The 17,927-nt window shown below is 38.3% G+C and overlaps 1 protein-coding gene across 1 annotated transcript; it reads right to left on the bottom strand.

Moving 5' to 3' along the window:
- Window positions 1–11,150: 11,150 nt before the first annotated feature.
- LOC135234923 (pepsin A-like) lies at window positions 11,151–17,438 on the bottom strand. Its single transcript, XM_064300037.1, has 9 exons — window positions 17,283–17,438; window positions 16,667–16,811; window positions 16,177–16,294; window positions 15,656–15,774; window positions 14,909–15,108; window positions 14,233–14,349; window positions 13,563–13,704; window positions 12,755–12,853; window positions 11,151–11,670 (listed from the first exon to the last, which is right to left on the bottom strand). The coding sequence occupies exons 1-9, from the start codon at window positions 17,336–17,338 to the stop codon at window positions 11,521–11,523; spliced, it is 1,146 nt and encodes a 381-aa protein (XP_064156107.1). The 5' UTR covers window positions 17,339–17,438; the 3' UTR covers window positions 11,151–11,520.
- Between the last annotated feature and the right edge of the window lie 489 nt (window positions 17,439–17,927).

The raw sequence follows: 17,927 nt of genomic DNA, 5'->3' as shown, positions 1-17,927 counted from the left end.
CCCAAAACGCTTTATCAGCTTGATAACAAAGTACATCTTGGGAGCCTAATGAGTTATGCAGTATAATGATAAAAACAGTCATGTAATTTATATGAATGCCCTTTAAACAAAGTCAGAGAAGATGACTGAATCCTTAGTGTTTTTACACTCAACGTTCAACCACTTAAGTCATTTCAAAGGGACTAGGCTACATTAAGTGAGCTTTGCTTGTAACAGATCTTTTAAATATGAAACCAGATGTTCAGTCAAAATTGAGATGCCTTAACTCAGACATTTATACACACAGTATTCTGGACAATGCTGCGTATTCTGTTTAAAGTCCTTTTCTGACTGACTTGATTAAATGCGTAACCAAAGACTGTGTAATGCCCATTGATATGCATGTATACACATTCATCATAGAATCTCAAATAAGACCTGTAAATGACAAGCATGAAATGAGATTCTCCCTTTTGCACAATATTGTTTTTTTTAATATTATTATTATTATTATTTTTAACTTTTGCAGCAAAGTTTGTACACAGTTTTTCTCATCTGTATCTTCTGTGCAACCTTTAAAAGGTGTCACGTGTCCTGAAATTGCATTATATTAATGTTTTTCATAACTGAGAGCTAGAGTTATCAGACTGTTTCCATGACTCTATATCATAGTTTGAATACTTGAATATGTGGGTTAACATCAAACTTCTCATGTGCATGTAAATGTAGCAACTTAAGTTAGTTTTCTGTCTATGAATAATAAAAAGAGGCCCTTTTATTTCTAAATAGTGTGTTGTATTTCGTATTCTGAACTTTGTGAGATCTGGTTTTTTTTTACTATGCTCTGAGTACATTTGGAAATATGTATTAATACATTTTAATACAATATTACTAATAATAACTTATGGCCAATACACGGTTGGGAGTCGAGAGTGCCTTGTTTGTTTTTGTTTTAAATCTGTGTTTAAATCTGTAATAAAATTCCATGAAAAAGCAGTTTTATAAAGTACAGTGAATTTCAGAAATAGAGTAGAAATACATAAACATGCAAAAAGTATTTATATCTTCTCAAATGTATTTTTCTATTATTTTCTTTTCTTTTATGTTATGTAAAAGGATAAGTTCCTCATTGTATTTACAGTATAATAAATTGACCAATTAAAAAGTAATTGAGATAAATGCATTTTAAGCATATCTTATCAAAACCTTAAATTTCTTATCAATATTACACACATAAGGCTTACGTGTACCTATTTGAAGGTAAAACAGTCTTATCACAGTATTCTGAGATTCAAAGAATTTAGTTCATAGCAAAATAGATTTAATATGATGACAAATTTATTGTGAAGAGAAAAAGACTTGAATATATATTTAATTATGAAAAGTGAGTTAGGGTTAACAGGAGTGGATTTTTGACCAAAGAACTGTACTGTAGACAATACATAAATAAACAAATAACTACACTGTATAAAACAGTTTTTTAAAAATATTATATTCTTCAGTTATTTCATCATCCTAAACAAAATAATTTGAGCAGATGGTAAAAAAATAATAGTCAGAGAATCGAAACCAGTAAGTCAGTACATTGGGGGCAATGAGGACAAAGGCACATTATCTTTAACCTCAATTGTTTGCTTTTCTCTATCATTTAAGAAAAGCCATTTGTTTATCATTTTTTGATAAGTTCTATGAAAAGGGAATGTAGTTCTATGAAAAGCACTCCTGTGTGCTTTTCAAGTTTGCAAACATAGCAGGGGGAAATACCATTATTAAAATGAATCATTGTTTGGTAAAACGTTTTGTTTGTTTGGTTCACAAACAGATGTATTCTGAGTTTCAATGAATGTGAGATGTGAGTGAGAAATAAAAACACTTCAAAATTAGATTGTGGAAACAATCAAAACTCATGTTTATGGTTTTATTTTATTTTTTATAATGACACAGAAAGAAACAATCCACAATACGATTCAAACATCTCCATTATATCAAGGTGAGTTAATAAGATTGAAATATATTATCGTTATTCTCACTCTTAAAGGAGTACCATGGTGGTTGAACGTGACACTTCCCAGTTGTCTTCAGGCAACAACAAAACAAATGTGCATAATTTTTTTATTCTTCAGTCATTTCAATGTACTTTAAAACGTATTTTTCTAAGCCTAAATTTCCCACTATAAAAATTCACCCGAACCGTCTGGGCGTGGTAATGAGAACTGTCAGTTAGCTATGATTGACAGACCGTTCCCCGTTACCATAGCTACCCCCATGATACGCGCTCTCTTTGGGAGACTGAATTTTCACAAGCTAGCTAGCTTAGTAGTATATCAAGTATCGATAGATAGCTAAGGTAAGGACGTTGACTTGTATCCAGTTACAATTTTTGCTATCTAGCTAGCCAAGTTAAGATAAAAGCATAACTATAACGTCATCATAAAAGCGAACTAGCAAGCTAACGTTATCGATAACATTGCCTTATGAAAGCAAACCTCCTAGCTAGCTAACGTTAGCTAGCTAGCTAAATGAATATAACCAGAAATAATCTAAAGGAACTCTAATTTAAGTGAACCTAACGTTAGTCAAATATTTGCATTGTCTGAACAGCAGGATTTCTTTACGGGGCGTGGAAATAGGAGTGGTTACTGTATTCGTGACGTAGAAAAATGACAACTTTCTCAACCGGTTGAAAATGGGACGATGAATTTAAAACGCATATTTCTCCAAAAATACAGAACGGACATATTTAATACTTTGCTCATTGTGTTTCTTCAATGCCTCTTGTGCAAATAGCACATAAAACAGAGAAAGTGTGAAAATCACCATGGTACTCCTTTAAAGTGAATATTAATACTTAAATTTAGTACACTTAATACTATGTTCTCTTTTAGCTCACCAAACTTGCAGTGCGTCCCCTGTTCAATCGGAATGTAATTTACCATTGACTGCATTACCTACACTCTACATCAGTGCTTCTCAAACTTGGCCCTGGGGGACTACTGTGTATGCTGGTTTTTGTTCCAACCACAATTGAAATCTCAGAATTTTAACAAGCTGTTAATTTTTCTTGATTAGGTCCTTTGCTAAGCACCTTCATTAGTAGAATCAGGTGTCCTACTGCTTGGTTGAAGCTGACACCCACACTGGCCCTTCCTGAATAAGATTGGGGACCCCAGCTCTAAAACATGAAAGCACCTAATCAAGAAAAATTAACTGAAAATGAAATTGAACATTACGCCAAGTTACATGAAACAACAAAGCAATGCAACCCAATGTTTCCTAAATTGTTTCAAGTAACTTGGCCCTGTGTGTACAGTATATTAATGGGTACAATATATTGTGGATAGCTTAGTAAGATTTAATATTTATTTAAAAGGCCTCAGTATGTCTAATTTTTATCTGTATTTATGTATTAACTTCTATATATGTCAAATGCAAAATCCCCAAAGTTTGGGGCTTTATTGTGTGGACGTGTGAAGTTGTTTGTGAATTCTGTCTGTTGAAATGGGGTCAGAAGGTAAATAAATGAATGTTTTTAAGGGCTGAGAGTCTGTGGTCATTGCGGTTATTTCTGTAGGGAACCCTGAAAAGTGCCAAACTCTCAGTGCTGTATAGGTATGGGACATGCCACCCCACCAAGGCGTAACCCAATATAACTATATCTGAAAATGTATAATTACCCATTTATTGAGAAGTGTTAAAAAATCTCTAAATGTGTTCAATATCTGGTATTGATGATATGTTTTATTTCAAAAGATTTTAAATTATACCATGTCTGTATCACAGGTATTTCATAAGTACCCTCTCCCAGACTAACAAAACTTTTTTTTTTCTGTCATGTTGATCGTGAAGCTATCCATAAGGTCAAGTTAAGGTAACATTTGAATCTCTTGGTAACTGAAAGGACAGTCAGACAAAATCTGGTCACATAGAGTTACAGTACCAGCTCAAATTAGGGAAACACTGCACTTAAGTAGTTCTGTACTGTTTTATCTTTGCCCTTTCTTCTGTTCCTGTTTCTCAGGGTCATTTTCATCTGTAAAATGTGTTCAAAACATTTGTCTTCTTGACCACAAGTGGTAACAACATTATATAACCATCAGTAATTTAAAATAAAGCATGCAAGTAAAAAAATGGTTTTTTGCATCAATATTATCATTTTTTGTAAAAACAATAAAATAAAAAATAAAAAAGCATTTTCAAGCTGATTATAACATTTACAACAATAAGTTACATTAGACTACTCAATTACGTAGGTATGAAATTACACATATAGGAAGGTGCAACAATTATTACTTGTTTAACAGAAGTACTAATTATGTCTTCATTCTTGTTTTATGTTGATATTAGATTTATTACACATTTATTTTGCCCAAAAGAGAATTTGTTATAAATTGCATTAATTAAAAAATTGCATTAATATTCAAATGGTGTTTATAAATGCAGTGTTTCCATAAATAGTGGCAGTACTGTACATTCATTCTCGCATTTAGGAGATGTACATGTATATTTTTATAACCACTGCATTCATACAGGTGGACAATTCACTGAAGCAATGCAAGTACCCTTGCTCAAGGGCATACTGGCAGTGCCACAGCTGGGAATCAAGCCTGCAACCCCTGAGGCCAGCTCCGAATTACGCTACACCGCCACCCCATGTACGTAACAAAGCCACTAAACACGTCTAAAGAAAGTTTCCACACCACAGATTATGATAAAGAAATCAAATAAACAAGACATTATTCAATTTTTTAATAGGCCCTCCTATTCCACAAGACAATCTAAAAGATTAATATAATCTCAAGACTTATCACCAAAGTGATAACACAGCATGCTGCAGCTGGCTAATGAAATAGAGGTTTTGAGTACAGTACTCACACAATTGTATGTCATTTTTTTTCCATGAACCCCAAAAGTAATGCTGTTTAAGACCACACTAAATATATGTCCATAGAAATATGATTAGATTCACAAAGTAAAAAACATATATATAATATAATACAATATATCATGTATCTGCAGAGTCTAAATTACAAAACGAGGCATGGTATTAAGCAGAAAGAAAATATTTCTAGTGATGTAATATGGGCAAGAACTCTTATTGAAAATATAACCTTTGGGCCATGTCATATTATACTTATGCCAGTCGAGCAAATCAGCATGTCACTATGATGTTCCTGTCGTTTAAACTTTATTTTAATGACGGTACACACAGCTATTTTCATGTTTTCCAAGTTACCACAGTTGCAAAGTCTGTCAATAACAGTGTGACATCCCTGGGTGGGAGATGCGGCAGTTCTGAGTGTGACTGCAGTTTTCCGCATCGAGAGAGTTAGCACACCGACACCAGCGGGAAAACAAATAACGAAAAGTCTTTGTCCGTCCCTGTCATGAGTTCCGGGAAAAAATAACTGACACAACAAAGACAAAAGAAGGCAAAACACTGCGACAGCTTTTCAGCGCGCCACTCTTGGCTGGCCAGCTTTTCAGTGACGCTTTCTCTCTCTGTGACTTCTGTGGTCCGACAAACAAAAACTCCCAAACAGACACTCTATCGGCATGTGCTCCTGATCTCGACCCTATACTGTGGTTAGGAGCACACCTTCAAGCACCCGGGCCGATTAGTTAACGCAAACCAGGTGCGTGTGCTCTCTCCACCGGTAGGCGTGACCGCGACAAATCTGCTTCTCCATCGGTCGAAATGCCACAAACATTTATAAGATGCTAACAAAGCACTTGATGGAAATTCGATTTCATATGTATACGACCAGAATGAACACAAATTACATCGTAAGCATTTAATGAAACTGGGCAATTTTTCCTTTAATGCAGCTTTCATTAATATTAATTTCTGGGATTCAGGTGCCAGGCAGCAACTGGACTGGACATACTGTACATTTCAGTATCACCCTTCAGCAGTGAAAAATTCTTTTTTCAATTATGGGAGTTCCCTAAAATCAACATTTAAAAATTGGGAATGGCTTTATATCGTGGCAACAATATGAGCACTTGACATAATTACTGAAATTTGAAAGTTTTCAAAAATCATTGCAGTTTTATTATTGTGTTTGTCTGAGATTAATATTTTTTAGGCAGGGTATCTGTGTGGCAGCTGCAGGTAGCAGGGGACCAGAATAGCTTTGTCCTTTCCCTGGTCTACACACAAGCATGACAATCTTACAAAGGCGCTCTACTGAATCTGGCCTATTTACAAGCGCACACATCAGAGGAAATGGTGGAAAACTGGGAAAGCATAGAAGTCTAATCAAGCCGAAAAGCAATTATGAGAATACATGCTGCAAAATGCTTTAAAGAAAATCTTTTTAATCTAGTTCCTAGAATCACTGAAGTTTGCAGATTAATACAAATGAATAAGAAAATAACACATCATTACAAAAATAAGAGGCCATAACTAGTGAAGAGCGTATTGATGCCTGTTAAAGTGGCACACTCTGCGGCCTTATGAAGGCCCAACCTTTCTGCCGGTCTACCGTTCTGCATGACTGGGGAACCTCAACACACCAAACACCCTACATTTACACTGCAACACTAAACACCCTACATTTACACTGCAACACTAAACACCCTACATTTACACTGCAACACTAAACACCCTACATTTACACTGCAACACTAAACACCCTACATTTACACTGCAACACTAAACACCCTACATTTACACTGCAACACTAAACACCCTACATTTACACTGCAACACTAAACACCCTACATTTACACTGCAACACTAAACACCCTACATTTACACTGCAACACTAAACACCCTACATTTACACTGCAACACTAAACACCCTACATTTACACTGCAAACACAGCTGAGATCCGAGGGATGCACTGCGAAGGAGACTCATACCCAGGGTTTATTGGAATTAGTTTGCTTGACAAAACATAAAAACCACAATCAGGCTTAACCGTTATCAACTTGCTAAGTGAACACAGGCTTTGTTAAACAAGTTCTGAATGGGGCGGTGTTTGAAAGAATGAGCCTACAGTGGCACAACATGGACCATACCCAAACAGAGTATTTCCCTCCTGTGGAGCAAAGACTTACGGTGAACAGATTCGAACAGCATAAAGGAATCATAATGGCAAAAATAGAATTCTTATCAAGAAATGTAGCTGAAAAGTTATGGCAGTTGTCTTGGGAACCAGAAACAGAAACAGCCCTCATTGCCCACCTCTGGCATAGGCTATCCTCAAAGAAAGCCAGTCGATTTATTTGGTCTCAAAATACTCTCCATCCTGCAAAGAGACCCCTGATTTTGGTGGGATCTTCCAGTAATGGAGACTCTTTTTCCAGGGAGTTGATTGGTCGGAAGGCGGGGCTTTTACATATTTCAATCCGTTAGCCTTAACATAACCTACCCCAGACCAGGTTAGCCATGTAGCCTAAGTTATCATGGAGTTATACACCAATTAAAAGTGAGTCAGCTATGTGATAAAGAAAACCCAGGGTTAAAGCTTAAGTTAGCTCGTTAAGCCCATGATTTCCCTTCTTAGTCCACCCCCAGTTAACCGCGCATCATAAATTACCATGCCGATATTTCCTGATTAAAAATGAGTTTAGAAAGTTTTAATATGGAAAACCCAAGGTTAAACCTTAAATTAGCTCACCAACCCCTGTAATCTCACATTATAGCATAGATAGTAGGATGACCATATATTGGATTTTTCTTTTAAAGAGGATAGGGGCATTCCACCCTTGTCAAACCCTATGTCAAAAACCTTGGTGTGATATTTGACTCCACCTTTAAATTTGACAAGCAGGTCAATGCAGTAGTTAAAGCCAGTTTCTTTGAGCTACGTTCCATTGCCAAAATCAAGTCTTTTCTGTCATTCAAAGATCTTGAGAAAGTCATCCATGCCTTCATATCCTCCCGCTTAGACTACTGCAATTCCCTGTATACTGGGATTAGTCAGTCGTCCCTGTCCCACTTGCAACTGGTCCAGAACGCCGCAGCCAGGCTCCTGATGGGTACCCGGAAGAGGGACCATATTAGCCCTATTGTGGCCTCTGTCCACTGGCTACCAGTCCGGTTTAGAGTTGATTTTAAGGTTCTCCTGTTTGTCTTTAAACCCCTAAATGGGCAGGCTCCCTCATACATCTCAGATCTTTTAACCCCTTACTCCACCTCCAGGTCCCTCAGGTCATCTGACTTGTGGCTCCTGGCTGTCTCGCGAGCAAAACTTAAGCTCAGGGGTGACCACGCCTTTGGTGTTGCTGCCCCTAGACTTTGGAACACCATCCCCCACTCAATTAGATCTGCCCCCTCCATTGATTCCTTCAAGTCCAGGCTGAAAACATACTTTTATTCTGTAGCGTTTGGATCTTCCTGATGTGATTTCAGTGCGCCTATGCCTATGATTTGTAGATTTGTGTCTATACGTGTTAGAGATTGTACTAAAGCTGTGCCATTTTTCAATGATAGTTGTTGTTAGACTGGAGAAGCCCGTAAGACCACACAGATCTGTCACCAAGAATTAAAGAGCTAAACTGTCTTTCACCATTGAATTCGATTAGGACTCTTTCTTTCCTGAACGCAATTAGAAGCAACAGCAGCGAACAGAATTGTAATTAAGAAGACAAACAGAAGCATTCTTCAATACATATCAATTACCTTACCCTTTCAACAGAACATGAGACCACATTATCTGAACCTACGACAGACATGTCCATTCATAGCGTATTAGTTAATCAAAATGGTAACACATTAAAAGCTGTTAAAATAGTTGGAGGATGGATGCTATTCTTATTGATGTAATAAGTGCTTCACTGCAGTTTTGTCTTATGAATGGCCATATGAATGGGAATGAAAACTTCCCAAAATCCCAGGAAATTTAGGTTTGCAGACAAATTTTTACAGCAATTTGAATATTCACAGAAATATTGTTTTCATATTACACTGTCAATAATAAATTGCTTGCCGCAGATATAATGTGCCTACACTATGTATGTCTGTGCATATAGGTGTGCATACGTGCTAAAATGTGTTTGTATGTGCCTGCATATATCAGGCTTAGCGTTCAGTTGGCTTAAATACTATTTCTCAAAACATTCTCAGTCTCATTAAGTCATTCCTCATCATCCATAGCAGATAGTACATGTGAGGTCCCACAGGGATCAATATTTGGCCCTATCTTCTTCTACCTCTATATGCTCCTTCTTGGTCATATTCTTTGGAAGCATAATGTTTTTTTTGTTGTTGTTGTTGACACTGAGTTATACTTTCCCTTAAAACATAATGACCAACATTGCTTTGCCATTCTCAATAACTGCCTCAGAGACATCAAGTGCTCAATGTCCCAAAATGTCCTCCAATTAATTAATTGAAGACAAATCTGAGATTTTTGGTCCTCCTACATATCTCACGGAATCTAATTTTAAATTACTTCGAAAACCTCTGATATTAAGCCATGAGCTTGAAACTTATTAGTTATCTTTGACAGAAAACTGATGTTTTGGGACCAGGTTAAGACAAGGAGTGCAGTCCTGCTTTCTTCAAGTAAGGAATATATCAAAAATCAAGTCATTTCTATCTGCTGCTGAGTAATAAACGGTCGTTCATGCTTTTCAACTCATCTCCTTTAGTAGTAGTAGTATTTTTTATTCAGTCATCACACACAATACAATAAATATAAACAGTCTAGACAGTATAAACAAGTCAACAATCTATGTATTAGGTAGTGACTGAAAAGGCACAGGCAGAAGCATAATGCTTATATATGCCTATCCTACATTCTCATCAATTTAAGCTACCCTCCAAAAATAAAACATAATAATAAAATAAAAATCATTCACAATTGTAACTCTCAAAAATAGCTTTATAAACCATTCATCAACCAAAAGCGAATTACGCATTCTTACATTTATATTAGCATTATTTCATAATTTAACCCCAACAATAGAAATACATCTCCTTTTAATCCCTTTTTTATCTTTTTGTACAGTAAATTTACAAACATCTCTCAAATCATATTTGCACTCCTGTATTGAAAAAAACCTTTGTACACAGTCTGGGAGTGGCTTTGTTTTAGCTCTAAACATGATTTGCATTACTTTAGACTACTGAAACTCTCTACTCCTAATCTCTTGTCTCCAGCTTGTGCAGAGTTGCGCAGCCAGGTTCACTCCCATCTTAGCCTCCCTACACTGGTTTCCAGTTAGATTGAGGATTGATTTTAAGATTCCAAAGATCCGTAATATTTCATTTAAAGCATGCCCAGACTTGGCCCCTAGCTACACTGTTGACCTTTTAGCCCCTTATAAACCAAAGCGCATTCTTAGATACTCAAGGCCGTTCTGTCTGTCCCACATTCAAGCCTTATAAGAAGGTGAATCAAGGTGACCGTGCTTTTATCATGAGAACCTCTAAACTTTGGAACAACTTACCTGAGGAGGTGAGGCTTGCTAAAGTGGTTCAATCATTCTATCACTGTCATAGACTGGCTTATTCCTGAAACCGCTCTAATCCATATTCATTGTACTAGCTTTACAGGCAGGGCGTGCTCAGACCATATCAATTTTACATGCACTTTTTTACTTTGAGAATTGAATCATTCTCTTTTACTGTCCTAGATGAATAAGCATTTGTTTTGCCACATTTGTTTTTACTACATGAACTCTGTTGTTGAATTTGTTCTTTGGACTTTTATTGATGTTAATTATGACGGGTTACTGTCTTTATTTTTACATGCAGTCTGTAAAGCACTTTGTAAACTCTGTTTTTAGAACGGTGCTATACAAATACATTTGATTTCAATAATAATTCTTATTATTATCTGTGTATGTTTTTGTGTGTTCTTCAATGTGTGTTTGAGCAGGCATGTATAATGTGTGTGATAGAGAGATGAAACAGCACACACACTCAAAGACAGAATTTTAAGTTTTGCAGGTGTGATAACTTTACCAAAAATTTTATTAATGGGGTAGTTAACATACAAACAATATTATGCAAAACGCAAATGTTGTAGGATAGGCCGTCTATGTCTGAATATATTACATTTTCACAAGGCTGTTTACAGAGTATCAAAGGTCTATGTTCCTCTGATACATCATCCACCAGGTTTTATAAAATGGTACCTTTAATATGTCTTGTAACATGAAACCATTCAGGATGTACTCAATTCATTAAACTTGAATAAATGGACTCAACGTACAGTAGCGTTGCAAATTTATTTTATTTGTAGGATGCATATGGATTTTTGTGAGATGTTCTGGTCCCTTTGACAAAAGATCCAACATTAGCTAAAAGCTCTGGGGGGCATATTTTAAAGTTCACAGGAAGGTAAACCCAGTTTTTTTAAACAGACATAGGGCCTTTGATTATTTTCTTGGCCGTTGTGTTGGGTCTACCTTCCCATGCCTTTTCCAATTACAAAGGGGAAAAACAGATATTCTGTCGGTCGCGTTTGAAAAATAGGAAGCTCACACTTTGATATCTGTCATTGGCCACCTCAGCCTCTCACACGGGGATCAAACGGGGTGGGGGGTGGGGGGGGTGGGGGGGGGGGAGAAGGCAAGCGAGACGCTCAGACGGCCGCGGCCAGCCCAACCCTGTTGTTTCCGCGGTCGAAGACGGCGTAGTACTGTCGGATGAAGACGTCTCCCAGGATCCAGAGGTCTCCCTGGGCAGTGGGCATGGACATGGACTGGAACCCGCTGGTGCACTGTCCGTTCAGCTGGGAGGCACGGGATAAAACAGTCACACTCAAGATCACAAAAATGTATTCTTTTTTTAAATTTTGGAATGCCCAATTTTTGTGTTGGTGTGTGCTAAATCCTCATCACTGCAATCCCTTCTGCCAATCAGCAGTACTATATAATGGTGCTAATGATTTTCTCTTTCTCCACCCAAGCTATGTGGTGCTCTAAAATGGCTGCCATGCTTATACATTGGCGGTGGTTAAGGCGAATTCCCTCCTTCACAGGAAAGTGCTTTGAAACCATAAACACCGTAGTACAAAGTAGTATAAATGCCGGCTGATGGTTTCTTCTTCTTATTATTATTATTATTATTATTATAATCATCACACTGTACTCCAAAAGTGCTACCATACTGTTTAAATTCTTTCACTCTGCAGCCCACCAGCTAAGCCAGGGCTGCCCAAACCTGTTCCTGGAGATCTACCTTCCTGTAGGTTTTCACTCCAGCCCTAACAAAGCACATATCATTCAGTAGCTATAGTTTTCATTGAGCTGCTTATTAGTAAAATCAGGAGTGCCAAATTAGGTCTGAAATGAAAACCTGCAGGACAGTAGATCTCCAGGAAAAGAGTTGGGCAGTCCTGAGCTAAGCTCACACGGACATTCAGTCAGAGGAGGACAGTTCATATGTAGCAGAGGGGAACACTAGCAAGCAGTGACATGTGGATGTCCAATTGACCAAAACCCCTCAGTCCCTGGGTGATGCTGGCAATTATGCACTGCCCAGTGGAGCTTCCAACCACAGTCAGTACTGGCACAGTCCATTTTCAATACCAGACCATGGAGCCCATCCATACACTGGAACAGTGTCTACACATGAATAGCCAGCCAGTAGCTGAATATAGGCATCTTTGGGTAAAGGGCTGCAACCATATTGTACTCACAAGGTAAAGCATATTTTATATGTAAATACATGGCACTTTAGCGTTTCCCCATGATTCAACTTGCGTTACAAGCAAGCAGTCAAATTGAGGTCACTCCCTATAATTGAAGAACACTTGTTCAAATCCAGAGGAAAACTACAGGCAAAACTGGGTGTGCAAGGGTCAGTGTCCATACCTGTCTGACGTAGGCACTGGGTAACAGTGTGTACATCATGCCGTTGATGGTGAAGGTCACGTCTGGCATGGAGCCCATGCTCTGGCAGTTAATGGAATACTGAAAAGAACAGAGGAACAAAGAGGTGGAGATTCATCACCAATTAAACAAAATGGCTTCACAGTTTTAGTATTTCTGTTTTGGGATTTCATGCCAAACTTCTGCTCCTAACTACGTCATTAGCTCCATTATTAATTTGCCCTGGTGTTTTTCAGCTACAGCTGCAGACTGCACACACGTGTTTTGTGGAAGCTTTTTAGTGTTGTCTGTTATAGGAGCGAACCAGCAATGGTACAGCTGTAGTGGCATAGCAGGTTGGAGCCGAAACAAGCATCCACAATAGCCCTTCAGGAATAGACTGCAGGGTTATGTACTGGACATTTGCAAGAACATTTATACATGAAACTAACTGGTGGTTGTAATATGAGTACATACCTGGCATTTATAATTTATAGTCATACCAGTATGAACAAATACCTTGTGCTAGGACCGTAATGTAAAGGGACCTTTATATTTATATAGTTAATGTTAGTAATTAATTAAATGACTTTGATCAAACTAACACATCTGTAAACTAACAGATCAGAAGACATTTGTAAACATAACCTTATACACGTCTTTATTAACATTTATAAATATGTTAACTAATTATAGTTACTGCCTTACAAACAGTTTGCTAATGGTTAAAATACTATTTAATAACACTGTATTCATAGTTTATAATCAGACCTTAAACTAAAGTATTTCCAAACAAACTGAATATAAGTACCTGGTTGTTAGTGGCAGTTGCTCCGATGTACTGCTGAATGACGCTGATGTCAGAGGGAGGGCCAGCGATCAGCGAGGTTCCGGAATCCACGATGCCGGGACAGCCCTGAGTGCAGGCCACCACCTGGCCATTAACCATCACGCTGGGGGAGGACAAACACCGGGACGCGCGGTCAAATCACGAGGCCCTGTCCTCCTGCGCTACTGAGGAGCCACTGCGGGATCCTCCCACTGCGGGATCCTCCCAGACGCACCGCCCGCCGGTCCTCTAAAACAGGGCCTTCCAGGAACCAGGGGTAAGGAGCCCTGGTCTAAAATCAACTGTTAAACTCTGGACTGTAAGACAACCGTACATTAATGAAATCTATTCTGAGAAATGGTGGAACAAACTCCCCATCCCTCTCCGAACCTCCCCCTCATTACCCATCTTCCGCCGTGGCCTGAAGACTCATCTCTCATCTCTAGTTGGCTTTGCAGAGGTTAGGTCAGAATAGTGTTCAGTGTGTGAACTAAACTGTGTTCTTGGCTAGAAATAGCTGTACAAAATAAGTATTGTATCTTATTGAACCTGTGTTTAGTAGTTGTCTATGACCATGAAATGCACTTTTTGCACGTCCCTTTGGATAAAAGCGTCTGTCAAAGAAATGTAATGTAAAAATGTAATGACTTACTTTTCAATTGCAATCTGCCAGTAGCCCTGGACGGTGACGGGCACCCAGTTGATCTGCCCAGTGTAATAGCTGGAGTCATATCCACCAAAGGTCACAACACTGCCTGTAGCCCCATCGCTGTGTACAAAACAACACACAGTGATTTCAGGGGGGTATAAACAAGGAAGCCTCAATTTATCCAAGATAACAGAGGATGCAGGGAAGGCATCTCAAACTGTGGATTCAGGTTGACTGGTGGATCGGGAGAAAGACTGCAACTGGTCACCAAATAAGCATGGCAACAAATTCAGACTTTCTCTGAACAGAGTAGTCTTCAGCAACTATGTATATTGTTTAGTCTTACACATCCCTTACACAGCTGGAACATTTATATAGTTTTAGTTGACACTATTGCTCAATTGAGTCAGACCTGATGACGTTTTTGTTTATATGACTATTATACAAACATCTCCCATTTCTATGGGAAGTTGTATGAAATTTAAAAAGCCAAAATCAGGAAGTCCCAAAACGATGGCTTGGATATAAAAGATAAATGTTTGAACTAAGGTTACCAGTGGGTGTGAGAGAGGTTAAAATTGTGGTAAAATTGGTAATCTACCATAATAATATTTTTGAGGGCACCTGGAATCATCTTAACCACCCCCCAACCACCACCCTCCCACCCCCCCCTTGTTACCGGGTTAGGTAGATGGAGAACACATCCTCAGCCACCAGACCCTGATTCATCATGTTGTCAAAGACGGGGGTGGAGCTGGAGGCAGAAATGGTAGGGTAAGCCAGGCCCATGATGCCATCAAAGGGGCTGTAGTACAGGAAAGTCCCAGGCTCCGTCTGACTCAGGCCGAACATCTGGTTTGTGTCGGCAATGCCACCAACCTGCAGGCACAGACAGCACAGTGGTCAGGCATACTGGTAAGACTTTACAATACGATTCTATTAACCAGCATGAGTTAACACATTAACTAACCTTGACAGACAATGAACTAATCTGTCAATATTTATTCATCTTAACTAAGCCATTAGCAAAGGTGGAATAGGAGCTAGTCGTTGAGCATTTAGGTTTCTTGGGGGTATATAATGTGGTATTCATGAAAGTGTTACATTAGTGAGCAATTAGTAAATACTAAAGTTTTTTTTCCGGTCAGTACATGAAAAATTACTTGTGATAACCAAAAGGGACCAAATCATACTTCAATGACACAGAGTTAACAATGGAAGAGAATGCAAATAAATTATCTTCTCATGTTAACAAATGCCTTGTTAATTGGCTAGTTCATTCTTTGTTCGGGTTAGCTAATGCATTAACTCATGTCAGTTAATGGGACCTTATTTTAAAGTGTTGCCGGCACGTTTATGGATTTCCCAAGAGTGGGGTGGTGCCCTGATGACATTTGGGTATGACTCATTTGGGTGTGACTCTTACATTGACTGTGTCGTATCCCAGGAAACCAGTCATGCTTCCGGTCCCGTACTGGATGGACACAGGCGTATTCAGGGCCCGGAAGGTAGAGGAGAGGCCAGGGTTGAATTTGTTATGGTTAGCTGAAGAGAGAGTTTAGAAAAAATGGATTTGTGTTTTGCACCTTAATTTGTAAGAAACACACTAGAAGAGCGAGGAATGTAAGACACTGTCTAAAAAAAATTTTTTTTTAAACGCATGACATTAATTAAACCAGAGAACAAAAATCATAACATAACTCTTATTTGTGACTCTATATATATATATATATTCAGACCAGTTTTGAAATGGCTGACAATATTATAATCTGACCAGTTCTGAAATGGCTGACAGTATTATACTCTGACCAGTTCTGAAATGGCTGACAGTGTTATACTCAGACCAGATTTGAAATGGCTGGCAGTATTATACTCTGACCAGTTTTGAAATGGCTGACAGTATTATACTCAGACCAGTTTTGAAATGGCTGACAGTGTCATACTCACAGCAGGCTTGGCTGTTGCAGTAAATTGAGGGCACCCACAGATTGGCAGATCCAGTGTCGGGGAGAATCCGGAATGACTGAGGGGGCGTTCCAATGCTGATGACGCTGACGTATTCAATCTGACAAATTCAAAGGCAGTTTCAGCATTCCCAGACAAAAGAAATTACAATTAATTACATTTTTATATACTGTAATTTAAATTTCAGTTTTGCCTTTAAAATGCATTTATTTTAAATTTCACTTCTGAAAAGTCATTGAATAAAAATGTATTTAATATTTTATGGAAACCACTCATTATGTGCATATGCATTGTATTGAAGAATTTAATATAAGTTAATTACATTAAAATGCATATGCACATAATTAATGCACATAATTTCCATAGATTTTGCATGCATTTTACCATGTTTTAAAGACACTTTTTTTTAGCCCTAGGATCAGAGTATCACATCGCTGAGAACAACCGTGTGGACGTAGAAGGGAAAGCTTACATCCATGTAGTTGTACATGGGCATGTTGGACATGAGGTTGGTGTATTTGGAGGCCAGGTCATAGGGGTATTTCTGCAGGAACTCCTCCAGTCTGCCCTGCTCCATCAGCGACTGCCGCATTGACTTCCCTCGGATCAGAGGGACCCTGTAACACCATGGCAACACGTCTCACATGCCGTTTGCCTACAGCCGCCTACACTGGTCTGAGCTCAGGGCTCTGTTTCACGAACCAGGATCACGGGGTCAGCTGGATAACTGCGCTGAGTAAAACTCGGAAACCTCCCAAATCCGGAACATGGACTGATGTTCCAGGTTTTACTCACCGCAGTTATCCAGCTAACTCAGTAGTCCTTCTTTATGAAATATCCACCAGGTTTACCAGTCAAGACAGTAACAACTCACTCACATCAAATAGCATCAGAAATATAAGCAGAAATGTTTTCATGCATTTTTCAAGAATTCATTATTTACGTGCATGAGCATTCTCACAACATATAGAAAAAATATTCTCAGTAATCTTCAGGAATTTTACTTGAATTTTAGTGTGTAAAGAGTTAAAAGTATTTTAAATGCATTTTTTTTTTACTCAGGCCTGGTTATCTCCTGTAATACTCACTTAGTCAGGCAGTCAGACAGGGCCACCAGGCCCAGAAACACCAAAGCCCACTTCATTGTTATCTCTGGAAGTCTCACGATCAGCGTGCCCCCTTGTCCAACGGGAGGCTGCTTTTATACAGCTGGCCTCCCATTCGCTATCACAGTCTGAATGTTCCGCTAACAAACGCAACAATGCCACTTACGCCCCATAGCGTTATGCTAACAAACACAACATTGACACTTACGCCCGATAGCGTTATGCTAACAAACGCAACATTGACACTTATTACTGACAGCTTTCCGTTAACAAATTCAATAATGATAATATTATGTCTGATAATATGCAAACATTGTAGAGGGAACATGTCTTATCAGGATCTTGGAAAATAGGAAAGGGGTTGGCATGGATCATTCTTAACACTGTGAGCACAAAAGTGTTTCAAGTGCAGTTCTGAATGAATTTCACTCTGCATTCATAGTCTAAAATGTCAAAGATATCATGATACTTTATCCCACCAAATGTCATTGAATTTAGTGTATTAGTTGTTCAAATAATACAAGTATCATTATTTCCGTAAATATTATAAGTATAATTGCACACACTGAACAAGTTATAGTAGCACTTTATTTTAGGATCGATCTACTAATAATAATTATGACCACA

Source organism: Anguilla rostrata, chromosome 11 (assembly GCF_018555375.3).
Source record: "Anguilla rostrata isolate EN2019 chromosome 11, ASM1855537v3, whole genome shotgun sequence".
Classification (NCBI taxonomy): Eukaryota; Metazoa; Chordata; class Actinopteri; order Anguilliformes; family Anguillidae; genus Anguilla; species Anguilla rostrata.
The sequence above is the reverse complement of the archived record's forward strand: the minus strand, read 5'-3'. Positions and strand labels throughout refer to the sequence as shown.

Coding starts and splice junctions, on each gene's coding strand:
- LOC135234923 (XM_064300037.1), bottom strand. CDS start 17,338: ATGAAGTGGGCTTTGGTGTTTCTGGGCCTGGTGGCCCTGTCTGACTGC. Junction 16,295..16,666: donor CCATGTACAACTACATGGAT/GTAAGCTTTCCC, acceptor TGAATTTGTCAG/ATTGAATACGTCAGCGTCAT. Junction 12,854..13,562: donor CAACTGCCACTAACAACCAG/GTACTTATATTC, acceptor TGTTCTTTTCAG/TATTCCATTAACTGCCAGAG.